The sequence below is a fragment of the Sinohyriopsis cumingii genome, chromosome 17, assembly GCF_028554795.1.
Source record: "Sinohyriopsis cumingii isolate HCF-2022 chromosome 17, ASM2855479v2, whole genome shotgun sequence".
Taxonomy (NCBI): domain Eukaryota; kingdom Metazoa; phylum Mollusca; class Bivalvia; order Unionida; family Unionidae; genus Sinohyriopsis; species Sinohyriopsis cumingii.
This window is the reverse complement of record NC_142977.1, coordinates 91349989-91366420: the sequence shown is the minus strand read 5'-3', so window position 1 is coordinate 91366420 and position 16432 is coordinate 91349989. Positions and strand designations below refer to the sequence as shown.

General features: G+C 34.9%; 1 protein-coding gene across 1 annotated transcript in view; it reads right to left on the bottom strand.

The window, feature by feature from the left end:
• Positions 1 to 16432, bottom strand: part of LOC149779413 (uncharacterized) — a 142304-nt gene that overhangs the window by 48191 nt on the left and 77681 nt on the right. The window contains exons 10-13 of the mRNA XM_089940073.1: positions 8608 to 8730; positions 5095 to 5193; positions 3537 to 3671; positions 1095 to 1235 (exon numbers count right to left, since the gene is read on the bottom strand). Of these exons, the coding sequence (XP_089796199.1) occupies positions 1095 to 1235; positions 3537 to 3671; positions 5095 to 5193; positions 8608 to 8730 (498 nt within the window). The remainder of the gene's footprint in view (positions 1 to 1094; positions 1236 to 3536; positions 3672 to 5094; positions 5194 to 8607; positions 8731 to 16432) is intronic.

Genomic DNA, 16432 nt, shown 5'->3' with positions numbered 1-16432 from the left:
TTTTGGAATTAAGAAACATCTGCTTGAACAAAGGACCAATGTAGTCTTCTACCACTAGAGGTAGTTTGTGTTCTATTAAGAACTTGGTGCCTAACGCCTCTGCATTTATAAAATTCATGTCTATAATTCAGTTCTGCTGTTACCTTAGTACTGGAGTTAGTAAACGAGCTTATTCAAGGTTTCTTTGTTTTACCACCATGTCCAATATTAAAATCCTTTCCACACAGCCTGCAAGGGGCATGAAGCTGCCCTAGAATGGAATGCTGTATTGTGTAATTCATGTATTCATCTATGAATCGGTTTTTCGTCTTTTCCTAATCCATCTGTGAAATTATTTGAACAACATTTTTCCTCTAAAACACACATCAACTAGAATAAATCTGACTTGACTTTTAGCACAAATACCTACAGACTGGTTCTGTACCACATATGAATTAGAACAAAGTATCTGCAAGCAAAGATTAAAAGTTAGAAAACCAGTCTGTTCTCTCCTAACTAAGCCATACAGCTGCTATAAATAGAAACCGAGGTCAAATGTTTGAAAGTAGAAACCAGCATGTTTCTTGGAAATAGAGGAAGCTGCTAAAAACAGAACATAATACTACTATGTTATAGTTATACAGAAGCCATCTCTTCTAGAATAAGGTCCGTGGGATTAAAGGGATGTTAATAAAAATGAGAAAACAAATTATTAATTTTTTTGGGAGGGGGATATACTGAAAACATTTAATCTGAAATACATAGGCATAATTTAGTGAAAAAAAGGGTAATGGTTGGCATGTGTGCTGTATCGATTAGTTTTGATCTATGCATGGTTGATGGTTGTCTTCTGGGTTTTCTTCTAAATATTACTCTGGTTTTCTACATCTCATTACTCAATGCACTCATCTTAAGTGTCTGAGATACTTGAAAAGTTATTAGAACTTGTTGGGTATTCAACACAAGGTCAATATCTGACATTTGTCATTTTATGTTGTCAAGTCAAATTTAACACAATTCTTCAGATAATTATGTGACTGGTTTAAAACTGACTTTGAATTATGTCTTGATGATATCTCTGAACACTGCATCAGAATGACATGGCATAAATTTACCTAAAATCAGTGTTGGATGAGGAGTTGTTATGGGAGTGGGCAACATCGTGCTTGTCAGGAATTCTGAATCCTGCGATGTTAAACAGGTCTCGGATCATGTGGCCCTTGATATTGATATCCAACTGCGAGTTTGAGTGAAGACTGCAAAAACAAATCAGACATATATAAGTACACAAAAATCCTTGAAACATCTTTCTTTCAGGGACGACCAATTTAATACATACATGATAACTAGAAAAAATATATGCCAGGGTACACCAATTATTCAAAGTTCATTTGAAACTAACACAACATTCTAAACTGCATCTATGAGTGACTACTTTGTTTAAAAATTCCTTCCCTGGTCCCAAGTATGTTCAACTGGAATAGACCTTGTGAAATACACATAAAAAAGATTTGATTTTATCCAAAATTTAGTATCATACAATGCCTGTGTCTATTCACATGCTCAACTAATTTAAAAGTTAACTGCATCAACACTGCATATTACGTTTTTATGTGCTCCTTCTCTCTTTTTGAAGGATCTCAACTATTTACCATGTTGAACAATTTATCTCAGATACTCCTCTGCAATCAGCATAATCTCCTATGTGCTGAGCAGGATAAATATGTTGTTTGCTTGAAATAATAATAAGTAGAATGAACATCATAGATCTCATCTGCAGAGCAAGGTTAGAATGAACATCATAGATCTCATCTGCAAAGCAAGGTCTGAATGAACATCATAGATCTCATCTGCAAAGCAAGGTTTGAATGAATCATAGATCTCATCTGCAAAGCAAGGTTAGAATGAACATCATACATCTCGTATTCAAAGCAAGGTTAGAATGAACATCATAAATCTCATCTGCAAAGCAAGGTTTGAATGAATCATAGATCTCATCTGCAAAGCAAGGTTAGAATGAATCATAGATCTCATCTGCAAAGCAAGGTTAGAATGAACATCATACATCTCATATTCAAAGCAAGGTTAGAATGAACATCATAAATCTCATCTGCAAAGCAAGGTTAGAATGAATCATAGATCTCATCTGCAAAGCAAGTTTAGAATGAGCAGCACAGATCTGATATGCAAATGCATTACATTATAGATTTGGGTCTATACCAGTTACAGTTGGCTGCATCTTATAAATGGAAAAACACAGTCATCTTGAGAGCCCTAGTATTTGTATTCTACACATAATTGACAAAAAGCATTAAAATTATGCAAAACAATTTAATGTTAAACAGTGAGTCAAAAGTTGCTGGTGTATTGCTCCTGCCACAAGTGTTCTCCATGTTTTATGATGGCATACCCCAACAACAAAAACCATACCAACAGAATAAGCACTTGATATTCCAGGCTTGTTTGAAATGATAATACTAGATATCTGTAAGAACACAAAAATCAAACATAGCCAAGCAAACCAATGCACTCCAAACTGGTCCCGGTCACTAAAGCATTTGACAATTCCCAACTGAAACGATTAAGTTCTTAAAGTTTAAGATTCAGTACAGTATCATACATCTTTGTCATTTGCAATGCTTACACAATTCCTCACTGTATTTATATATAAAAAATGAATTACTTCCACTCAAGCTAATAAAACATCTAACTCATTAATTTCTAATTTTCAGCGCTGAATCTAGAAAGCTACCTTGACAAGGTGATCCTCTGATGACATCTAAATGATTTCTATTTCCAGTACTTTATTTACTGACTGCTGAAAATATTTACTGACTGTCATCTTTATTAATCCTACTGGTTTGTCAATGATACTTAAAGGATATGAATCAAAACCATCCAGAAACAATGATTCCTCTCATTAAAAGGCAAGTAACTGTTACACACTTGAAGGTAGAGGGCATTTTTACTTTACATGTATAAACTGCTGCTATCTTTTCAGACAAAAGACAATGGGTATTCCAAGCTATTACTGGTTGGTTTACATCCCATCATTTAATTTTGTTTGTAGATTACTTAACCATCTTGTTTCAGTTCATAAGCATTCATTCAAATTTTCAAGAGATTCTGTTTACATCCTTTATCTAAATAAAGAAACATTTCTGTAGAGACATAATGATTCAGACATTCTGATGTGAAAGGTGAGTCAGATCACCTTTAAGATAATGTTTTGATGATATAGTAATAATAATATTGTCATCACATTGTGCAGTGCCTTAGTCAAAACTTTCAAGAGCACTCAGTCCTTGAATATTAAAACAACATCCAGGTATTTTGCAATTTATCATTAAGTGACTCCATCTACCTGAAGCATTAGCAGGTGACATACTGTTTCGGTGGATATGGAATATAATAGCTAAAATTAGTGATGAGAAGGACTCTTCTTAAACAAATTTTTTAGGAAATGGCTGTGCAGTACTGTGTTAGACTAAACACAGTGTAAAAGTCTTCATCTTGATTCAAAACTAGTATAATTACAATAGCATCTAAGGTCCTACCTAGGTGAAATGTTGACTTCCAGAACCCATGGCTTCAAATTTTCATCTAGGAGAATATCAAATCCAAACAACTCATGTACACAATAACGGCTCTTGCAGTTTGACTTGACTAAACTGTTGACAGCCGAGTCAGCACTGAAAATAATTAAAAATATTCTCAGCATTAAAATGATAACTTCTTTACAAGACAAATTAACTTCCTTACCAGGGCAATTTTTATTTCACTATGTGAAAATTTTACAGAATTAAGGTTTATAAGCCATTAATGTTGCTAGTACTTCCAGCAATGAATATATTTCTGTAAAGTATATTTTAAACATGATTAAATGTTAAAAACATAGAAATACAAAAAAACTCACTGTGTATACAAGTCATGTGAAGCTCTCACAGGTCATGTGATTCTCTCACTGCCTGTACAGGTCAGGTGATGCTCTCACTGCTTGTACAGGTCAGTTGATGTTCTCACTGCCTGTACAGGTCATGTGATTCTCTCACTGCCTGTACAGGTCAGGTGATGCTCTCACTGCCTGTACAGGTCATGTAATTCTCTTACTGCCTGTACAGGTCAGGTGATTCTCTCACTGCCTGTACAGGTCAGTTGATGTTCTCACTGCCTGTACAGGTCAGTTGATGTTCTCACCGCCTGTACAGGTCAGTTGATCTCTCACTGCCTGTACAGGTCAGTTAATGTTCTCACTGCCTATACAGGTCAGGCGATGTTCTCACTGCCTGTACAGGTCAGGTGATGCTCTCACTGCCTATACAGGTCAGGTGATGCTCTCACTGCCTATACAGGTCAGGTGATGCTCTCACTGCCTGTACAGGTCAGGTGATGCTCTCACTGCCTATACAGGTCAGGTGATGCTCTCACTGCCTATACAGGTCAGGTGATGCTCTCGCTGCCTGTACAGGTCAGGTGATGCTCTCACTGCCTATACAAGTAAGGTGATGCTCTCACTGCCTATACAGGTCAGGTGATGCTCTCACTGCCTATACAGGTCAGGTGATGCTCTCGCTGCCTGTACAGGTCAGGTGATGCTCTCACTGCCTATACAGGTCAGGTGATGCTCTCGCTGCCTATACAGGTCAGGTGATGCTCTCGCTGCCTATACAGGTCAGGTGATGCTCTCGCTGCCTGTACAGGTCAGGTGATGCTTGACAAACTATGGAGGAATGACAGATTACAACCCTAGACTTTCTTTATGTGGTATGCCCAAATAACAAGCCAGTCCTTACACTGTATGACATTCATGTTTTTTTTACTTTCTTGCATTTATTTTCTAGTACGCTATCAGACATTCATGGTAAAATTTATAATGAAGAAGAGACATGAAAATAAAAGTCTTTTGTGAATTAGAATGCCTTCATTATTTCCTTACAAATGATACAAGACCTCTGTGAGATACATTACAACAAATTCAATACTGTCTCCCTTCTTATCTTTCAGTAATTTGTAAATTACATCAAACTGCTTAGTCCATCCGTCTGTCTCTCTTGCAGTAACACACAACCCAACCCATCTGCCACCCCCACTCCATGCCCTAAGATAATATCTTACCAGATAATAGTCTTTACAATAAGGTCTTTGACGTTCTCCCAGATGGCAGCAGTGTTGATGCCCTGTCTCTTCATGTAATTCCATAGAGCTTTAAGGCTCCTGAAGTATGAATAGAAAACAATATACAATGTAGTCAATAATAGGCAAATTTCAATGTAGTCAATAACAGGCAAATTTCAATACAGTCAATAACAGGCAAATTTCAATGTAGTCAATAACAGTAAATTTTCTACTTTTAAGTATAGCTTGCTGGCCATAGTGTACCAAATTCAAGTCCAGATAAAAGGTTAATTATAGCTTGCTGGCCATAGTGTACCAAATTCAAGTCTAGATAAAAGGTTAATTATAGCTTGCTGGCCATAGTGTACCAAATTCAAGTCTAGATAAAAGGTTAATTATAGCTTGCTGGCCATAGTGTACCAAATTCAAGTCTAGATAAAAGATTAATTATAGCTTGCCGGCCATAGTGTACCAAATTCAAGTCTAGATAAAATGTTAATTATAGCTTGCTGGCCATAGTGTACCAAATTCAAGTCTAGACAAAAGGTTTTGCTGTCTACTAAAAATCAAAGTATAAACCTGATCTGGCTCCTTTTTAAAAAAATATTCTGGCGCTCAGAACTCTAATCCAGGCTCTGTGCTCAAAACTCTAATCCAGGCTCTAGACCAACTAACAGAAATTCAAAGTATATATTTTCTAATGAATTCAACAATAAGGACATGAGATTAAGATGCTCAAAGTTCTAGAACTATCATAGTTTTTGATTGGGAAAAAAAAGGTGTTTGATGGACTGATATAGTTTACATGGCTAATAGTGCAATAAACATTTTGGGATGGAATCAAGAAAGAAATTATGGTAAAACAACTAAAAGGAAGCATTCTCTTGTGGAATCCTAAATGTTTTGGTCAAATCTTTTTTGGAAAAAGTGTGACATATTGATGATTGTGGCATATGTGTGCATGTCTGTCTGTCTGTACATCTGTCCATACATCAATGCTCTGACTGACCTGAATGTTAACATTTTTTTTACTTTCCTTAATTTCATCTTCAAATTTTGCCCAATGTTGAAAGATAACTGCATGTGCAAAATTTCAGTTCAAACAGAACACAGATGCAGACAATGATGGATATAAAAAATTTGCATCTGGCAGCAGTAAAAAGAGCTGTAGGTTGTTCTTTTCCTGCTTCTAAATGTTTTCTGATACATTTATTAAATTTAGGAAAGTTACGTTTTTAAAAAAGAAATTGTTTAAAGAAGCTTATTTTTTTGTCTTTTTCACTGCATACAGCAGCAGCTACTTTGGATAATGTGACCACCAAACATTTTTCTGGTTGATATGGGAACCACACTGTTGCTAGAAAGGCCACTTCTGATGCAATTCTGGTGCAACATTTCCTAAGAAACATTCATACCAGAGCTTGCAAAATGCCAAATGTTTGCTGGATATATCCAACTAACAAAATGAAAGGGCAGGTTGCTGACGTCGCAGGCAAGACATTTATCATAGATTACTCATAACTATTCTATGTTAATAGAGTATTCATAACTATTCTATGTATATAGAGTATTCATAACTATTCTATATACATGGAGTATTCATAACTATTCTAAGCAGAGTATTCATAACTATTCTATGTAAATAGAGTAGTCATAACTATTCTAAGCAGAGTATTCATAACTATTCTATGTAAATAAAGCATTCATAACTATTCTATATAAACAGAGCAGTCATAACTGTTCTATGTAGATAGAGTATTCATAACTATTCGATGTAAATATTTGGTAATTATGCTTTCCTAGGAATGTAAACTTTTACAGTTCCAAACCATAATATAGTGCAGAGGTGAAAGTCCATTATCAGAATCTCTGGACCTCCCAAAATCTTACAACTGATTGATTGTCCCAGACTCCTTACTTTGCCAATGTTAGTCCTAGCATCAGTTCCTCACACCATGTTTGGTGTATCAGTGTGTTGGCACATACAAAACCTTTAAACAACATACATTTAAACCAGACCCCTATTAGAACCAAAAACAACATACATGTAATCCAGGCCCCAATTAGAACCAAAAACTACATACATGTAATCTAGGCCCAACTGAAATCAAAGGAAACGACATAACTGAAAAACTAATGTTTACTGACTGCAAGATTTAAGCCTGGCTCAGAAAATCTGGACAAGGAGTTCAAAATCTGATTTACATTTGGTTGCTCATTAAGCCTAGCTCAGACAATCTGGACAAGGAGATCAAAAGAGGATTTACATTTGGTTGCTAGTTAAGCCTAGCTCAGACTATCTGGACAAGGAGATCAAAAGAGGATTTACATTTGGTAGCTAGTTAAGCCTAGCTCAGACTATCTGGACAAGGAGATCAAAAGAGGATTTACATTTGGTAGCTAGTTAAACCTAGCTCAGACTATCTGGACAAGGAGTTCAAAATTGGATTTACATTTGGTAGCTAGCTAAGCCTAGCTCAGACTATCTCGACAAGGAGATCAAAAGAGGATTTACATTTGGTAGCTAGTTAAGCCTGGCTCAGACAATCTGGACAAGGAGATCAAAATAGGATTTACATTTGGTAGCTAGTTAAGCCTAGCTCAGACTATCTGGACAAGGAGATCAAAAGAGGATTTACATTTGGTAGCTAGTTAAGCCTAGCTCAGACTATCTGGACAAGGAGTTCAAAATAGGATTTACATTTGGTAGCTAGTTAAGCCTAGCTCAGACTATCTGGATGAGGAGATCAAAATAGGATTTACATTTGGTAGCTAATTAAGCCTAGCTCAGACAATCTGGACAAGGAGTTCAAAATAGGATTTACATTTGGTTGCTAGTTAAGCCTGGCTCAGACTATCTGGACGAGGAGATCAAAATAGGATTTACATTTGGTTGCTAGTTATACCTGGCTTTGACAATCTGGACGAGGAGATCAAAATAGGATTTACATTTTGTTGCTAGTTATACCTGGCTTAGACAATCTGGACAAGGAGTTAAAAATAGGATTTACATTTGGTTGCTCGTTAAGCCTGGCTCTAACAATACCGACAAGGAGATAAAAACAGGATTTACAACTGGTGGCTAGCAAAGCCATAATACTGCTAGTATAGCTTTCTCGGATATAATGCTGGTAAAGCATATACTAAGGAATATTCCTACCAAGACTTATCATAATTTGTCTTGTGTAAGAAGATGAAAAAGAACAGGTGATGAATAGACTGATAGACGATTTTGTTTTTGTTGGTTTTAACCGCACATTTATCATGGCTATATCATACAAGGAAATGGAAGCATAGTCTGTTTTACAAGAACACCCGAAGGCAGCTAACCCAGAGTGGCCTGGGCAGGTATTGAAACCCACAATCTTTGGACTGAGTCTGATGCTGTCTACTGAACAAATGTGACTCCCAGATTGACAGATGATGAATGACAAATTATGGACATGAGATCACACCATAACTTATGCTATACAAACATAACGAAGACTGCAATTAAACCTGTCACAAACATACCACTTGTGTCCCTGGCAAATATTTTCATCTGCGTTGGCTTGATAATCAGCATTTTTCTTGTTGACACTGTAGTTAGTAAGATGCATGAATTTGTTGTTCAGACTCTTCATTGAGGAAGAATATCTGAAAGGTAAATTATGTATGCCTATTAATCAAGACCTTAATGTTTAGCCTCTTAAACATGAAGGTTAATCTTTAATCCTTCTGATATGATTGCTGTACTTCTTTCATAAAATACTGGCTTATAATAACAAAGAAGTAAACAATTTCACATAAAAGTGAAAAAATTTCTTTAGTGTCCATTTTAGACAGATTTTTGATAAGACAAGATCTACAAATATGCTATCATGACAGAATATTCTAATTTGAAGAAATGTCAACTGACCAGTTGATATGAATAAGTGAACAAGGTATACAGTGTGATCCTGTTATAACACAGTAGTTGGGAGCCATAGAACCCAACCGTGTTATAGACAGAAACATGTTATAAGCAACCAGGTCAGCTAGCTGAAGAAAATGATGCATGTACCCCAAAAATATTGCAGGAGTGGGGTGGAGTTAGGTAATAAATGCAGGCTCGAAAATATGTGCTTCATTGGCATGCATATTAAATGAGAAATACACCTATAGTGAAAACAGAGAAGGCATGTATAATATTTTACTTTATTCATAAAACCACACATTGGTACATATATGAGTATACTGTTTATATATAAATGATCTCATGTATAGCATGAATAATATCAAGACTGTGTACTCGCCCGCAAATCTCATCACATACACTGAATCCAAAATACAAGTAATTCCATCAAAAATATGCATACACACAGATTTAAGATAGTCAATAATTTTGTCACAGGTCATATAGGTCTAAATTCTGTGGAAAAAATAGCACAATCACGTAACGAATAATGTATGTCCCAAGCTGGCAAAAGTTAGTTTGCGTTTTAAGACGCATTTGGTAGCGTTCATAAGTATAAATATTTTATCCTGCAAAAAGGAAACTTCCATGGCACAGTAAACATGTTCCAGTCAGGTTGGAAAATGAAACAACCCATCAGAATCTATTGCTTTTATTTACACTTGGTACTGACTTCCTTTGAAGAAGGGTTCATTGTTTTTATTGAAGATTGTAGTTGGTTTTCTTTGATGAAGGGTGCATGCATTATTGAAGTCACTGCTAAAGGACAGCTTTTGAGAATGAAACAAATGCCCATATTGTTATTGTGGCGGCAACATCAAATAATTGTAATGCATGACTGAGACTGATTTTCTTTCTTTCTTCCTTTGCCTAGTTCATTTTCATAACAATCGGTGCTTCAAAGGTAATCTGTTTTCTTTTAAATTTCAACAAACTATTTTATCTGGGTACATTTTTAAAAAAGGAATTGGCCATCGTTTGGTCCATTGTAATTACTGTTCCTCTCTGCCTACTGAAAAGACCAACAAACAAGATTTTTATTTTTATTGCTTGTTTTTTTTTTGTTTGTTTTATTTTGACATTTGTGGTAGCAGAATGATGCTCCCTTCCACTCATGCGTCAGACACAGGTGTTCTGGTTTGATGACAGGGATGACTACACAAAATTGTGAGTCTTCTGTTGGATTTAATCCTGAGTGAAAAGAACAGGAATTTTATTTACCATCCACATATATATGTCAGTCTATGTAAATATATTAATTACTAGCGAGCAGCCAAAAATCCGACAAAAGACAGATTATGAGATAGTGCCTCGTCCGGTTGATCTCCGCATGCCAGAAATTTAAACAGAAAAAGTGGAGATCTCACAATATACAGTACTCATGCCAGATGTCAACATAAGCGGATTATGATATAGCAATGCACTGTTACTATGGTTTGTCAATATGGAAAATGAATTTGCTTATGTTACAATAGATAAATTTCAATGCATTTTATATCAAGTTTGTGGTTCCCTTTCATGGGGCCTCTGAGTTTCTCCACTCCAAACCAATGGTTGTATATACAGGTTTAAGCAGAAAACAATGTCCCAAATAAATAAAAAAATCACTAGACGCTATATTTTGCCACCAATAAGGAAAAAAATTGTAATTTGTGGCTTTGGCAAAGCCCTCTGCTATCGCTGAAAATTCTTTTTACACGTTATTTTTTCGTACTTTTAAGAAGAAAAAGCTATTTTTTTTCACGTATGAGAAAAATACATATAAAATTTCAGGAGCCATGCCATGATTGTCTTGTACTATTCATATGCGATCTCTTCCCCAAAATGACAATAAACTTGTTACATTTTTCGTTAAGTTTTTTTGTACTTTTAAAAAAGATTTTTTTTTTCATGTCCAAGAAAAATACATGTATACGAAATTTTGGGAGCCACACCACAATCTTGTTATATCCAAATCTGTGTTATAATGGAGCATGCTATAGCGGGGTCACACTGTATAATGAAAATGAATATAACATGAAAAACTGAACAGAAAATTTAGGAAGATAAAACCGTCCAAATAAATGTAACAAGAAATAATACAAGATAAAAGATAGCATTGATATCATCTATTATACACAAAAATCAATATGCACGATCTTTCAGTCAACTACTTTCAAATTACCATCTCTTTCCCCTGTACATTTTAATGGCAATGCTTTTACACTGTCAACAATTATACGTATTTGGGTCATATTTTACAATTCAATCAGTCATATAATGAAGATATGATGAGACATTATAGATTTTTGTGTACTTGAACAAACATGCTTCCACATACATTTAAGAACTGTTCACTGAATATCAAAATTAGATTGTTCAAATCTTATTGCTGCACTATGTACTGTGCTCCACTGTGGACAAACTTTAGTGAATGTATAAAAGAAAACTAGTTATTGGTTATAATAATAGTCTTTGTTTTCTATTAGGCCATCCAAGATGGAACAGTGCCTCCAACATGTTTGTAAATCATAATGTATTCAGTTTTGATGAAGTAATGAGAAAGTATGTATTCTCAATGATGACAAGAATATCTAATAGTAAGAACTGTATATTGAAATCTCTGCATAAGTATGATATTCATTTAAATCCTTGTATTATTAGTCGTTGGAACAAATTACTCTTTAACTCATTAACCCCTGGCGCCACGTTTATGCAGCAGGAGGTTGTAGCCTACTGCCGAGCTCTGTTGTGTCAAGGTCATGTTTGATAAAAGTGGGTGGTAGTATAGAAAGGTCGACAGATGTAGCTCTACAATGATACCAAATAATCTTGACGTTCTAGTTGCACTACAAAATAGAGAGGGAAAAACCCAGTATTTTGGATCAATTTTTTTTTCCACCCAAAACTTGCCCATGGTCGGAATCCAATTTTGTGTCCGGATTTACAGACTTTTTGGCCTCAGATCTAAGGCAGACTGGTCTCAACTGCACACAGACAGGTGAACCTTTGCAAAAAGTAGTATCAGATGGGCATTTGGAATAAAGAGTGGTCTTGATACGAAACCAATGTGTCTGTTAAGCAAAAAAAAACCTCCAACTTTTACCCTTCTGCTCATGCGCAAGCAAATCGCCAATGAAAAACAATGTTTTTTGGAAGTCGATGTATTAGGTTGTCTTCAGAAATATCCCACAAAATGTGTTTCCTACTCGCATATCAGGCAAAAACAACAAAATCCTCCAGGGGTTAATGAGCTAAATGCGCTACATAATTTGATACTTAACAATGCAGGGTACAGTTCATTGTTGTAGATGTATCCGTATAGTTGTTAATAAGATATATATATGATCTTTTATGTTTACAATGTTTTTACTTTATATCTATATTTTCATTGAGATGTATGGACTATGCAGTCTGAAATAATTAATTTTTATCTTATCTTAATATTTCTATATGCTGGTGGAAGCACACAGACGTGTGTTCCATGTGAAAAGCATAAGGTTGCTGTGTTTAATAAACTGTCTCTGCATTACATAGTGGTTAACTTATGTCAAGGGGCCCCAAGTGGCCGAGTGGTCTAAAGCGCTCTCCATTATGGATCACTGACATCTCACCTCTGTCTGCATGGGTTCGAGTCTCGGATTCAGCCAATGTGGGTATATGAGAAAGCTTGCCAGTATCTTCTCGTGGGTCAGTGGTTCTCTCCTGGGTTTTCCCCCAAGTTCTTCCTCCACCTTTAATACTGGCCGCCATGTATAGCATCTCGTGTGCTGAAAAATGGCGTTAAACCCTACAACAACAACTACTTATGTCAAGATTGATTCAGATGTTGGTTTTAACTATTAGATGTTTTTTTATCAATATAACAAGTCAGTATTCATTTTCTGAATAATAAATAAATCATAATTTCCCATGTATTTGAGTGGAATATATGCATGTATTGGTGTTTAACTGCATGACAGCACAATAATGGCTAAATGATGCCAAATAAAGGTAACATTCTAAGAGTGTAAACATGAAAATCTGAACAGAAACTTTAGGAAGATAAACCCATCCAAATAAATTTTACAAGAAATAACACAAGATAAAAGATAATAAATAAACATGGAACAATTTTCTTTAAAACTTTATAAATAAAATATAAAGGTAATTTTATTTAATAAAATTCTTAAAATACATGGTAAATGGGGAATGTGGTCTGACTTCATCTCATATTACAAACTTCTGAATATTTACACAGCCTATTAAAAAAAGCCTTGATGGCATAACAGATATATCCCAAATGAATAGCTGATAAAACATGGTTAAATAAAAGCATTGTGCAAATATCTCTACAGATAAAAAAGAAATATGGTATAAAATGTACAGAGTAAACAGGTCTGCATCTTTTTAAAAACTACATCAATCATCTATACAGTCAAGAAAAACTTGTGTTTGAAATGACAAATGTTACATATTCATAGGTCTTTTCATAAAAGAATAATACTTTTAACCTACGATTTTAAAGCAACACAAGAATTACTGCACACTTCCAATTCTTATTACAACACAGCTCACGAACACATTAATGCATACTGCTAATTCTATTTATAACAACAACATTCACCACTACACGAACACCTACATATGGCTGATTCTATTTAAAACAACAACATTCACCACTACATGAACACTTACATACGGCTAATTCTATTTATAACAACAACATTCAACACTACATGAACACCTACATACAGCTGATTATATTTATAACAACAACATTCACCACTACATGAACACCTGCATACAGCTGATTCTATTTATAGCAACAACATTCATCACTACATGAACACCTACATACGGCTGGTTCTATTTATAGCAACAACATTCATCACTACACGAACACCTACATACAGCTGATTCTATTTATAGCAACAACATTAGCACTACATGAACACCTACATATGGCTGATTCTATTTATAGCAACAACATTCATCACTACATGAACACCTACATATGGCTGACTCTATTTATAAGAACATTCATCACTAAATGAAAACCTACATACGGCTGATTCTATTTATAACAACATTCACCACTACATGAACACTTACATACGGCTAATTCTATTTATAACAACAACATTCAATTCTACATGAACACCTACATACAGCTGATTTTATTTATAACAACATTCACCACTACATGAACACCTACATGCAGCTGATTCTATTTATAACAACATTCAACACTACATGAACACCTACATACAGCTGATTCTATTTATAACATTCACCACCACATGAACACCTATATATGGCTGATTCTATTTATAATAACATTCAACACTACATGAACACCTACATACAGCTGATTCTATTTATAACAACAACATTCATCACTACATGAATACCTACATATGGCTGATTCTATTTATAACAACATTCAACACTACATGAACACCTACATACAGCTGATTCTATTTATAACAACAACATTCAACAATAGATGAACACCTACATATGGCTGATTCTATTTATAACAACATTCATCACTACATGAACACCTACATATGGCTGATTCTATTTATAACAACATTCAACACTACATGAACAGCTCCATACAGCTGATTCTATTTATAACAACATTCACCACTACATGAACAATGAACACCTACATATGGCTGATTCTATTTATAACAACAACATTCACCAGTACATGAACACCTACATACTGCTGATTCTCATTACAAAAACAGTTGGCCAGGCAACAGTCTTCTAGATCCTCATTATAACAGTTCACCAGTCTACCAATACTCATTATAACTGTTCACCAGTCTACCAATACTCATTATAACTGTTCACCAGGCTGCCAGTACTCATTATAACTGTTCACCAGTCTATCAATACTCATTATAACTGTTCACCAGGCTGCCAGTACTCATTATAACAGTTCACCAGTCTGCCAATACTCATTATAACAGTTCACCAGTCTGCCAATACTCATTATAACAAATAGTTCACCAGCACATGAACTACTACATACTACCAGTTCTAATTACATCAACAGTTCACCAGCAAATATATACCAATAGATACTGCCAATTCTCATTACAATACCATTCACCAAAACATGAACACTACATAATGCCTATTCTCAATACAATACAATTCGCCAACACATAAACACTTCATAATGACAATTCTCATTACAATACAATTCACCAACATGTGAACTACTACATAATGCCAACTCTCATTACAATACAATTCACCAACACATGAACATTACACAATGCCAATTATCAATACCATTCACCAATACATGAACACTACACAATGCCAATTCTTATTACAATTCATCAACACATGAACACTACACAATGCCAATTTTCAGTACAATTCACCAACACATGAACACTACACAATGCCAATTCTCATTACAATACAATTCACCAACACGTGAACAATACACAATGCATATTCTCATTACAATACAATTCACCAACATGTGAACTACTACACAATGCCAACTTCAATACAATACAATTCACCAACACATGAACACTACACAATGCCAATTATCAATACAATTCACCAATACATGAACACTACACAATGCCAATTCTCATTACAATACAATTCACCAACACATGAACACTACACAATGCCAATTATCAATACAATTCACCAACACATGAACACGACATAATGCCAATTGTCATTACAATACAATTCACAATCACATGAACACCACATAATGCCAATTCTCATTACAATATGATTCACCATCACACGAACCCTACATAATGCCAATTCTCATTACAATACAATTCACCATCACTTGAACACAAAACAATGCCATTTCTCAATACAATACAATTCACCAATATGTGAACGACTACATAATGCCAATTCTCAATACAATACAATTCACCATCACATGAACACTACATAATGCCAGTTCTCAATACAACACAATTCATCACTTGAACACTACACAATGCCACTTCTCAATACAATACAATTTACCATCACATGAACACTACATAATGCCAATTCTCAATACAATTCACCATCACATGAACACTACATAATGCCAATTCTCATTATGATACAATTCACCAATACATGAACACTACATAATGCCACTTCTCAATACAATTCACCAACATGTGGACTACTACATAATGCCAATTCTCATTACCATACAATTCACCAATACATTAACTACTACACAATACCTATTCTCATAGCGATACAATATACCAAAACATGAACTACTACACAATACCTATTCTCATAGTGATACAATATACCAAAACATTAACTACTACACAATACCTATTCTCATAGTGATACAATATACCAAAACATTAACTACTACACAATACCTATTCTCATAGCGATACAATATACCAAAACATGAACTACTACACAATACCT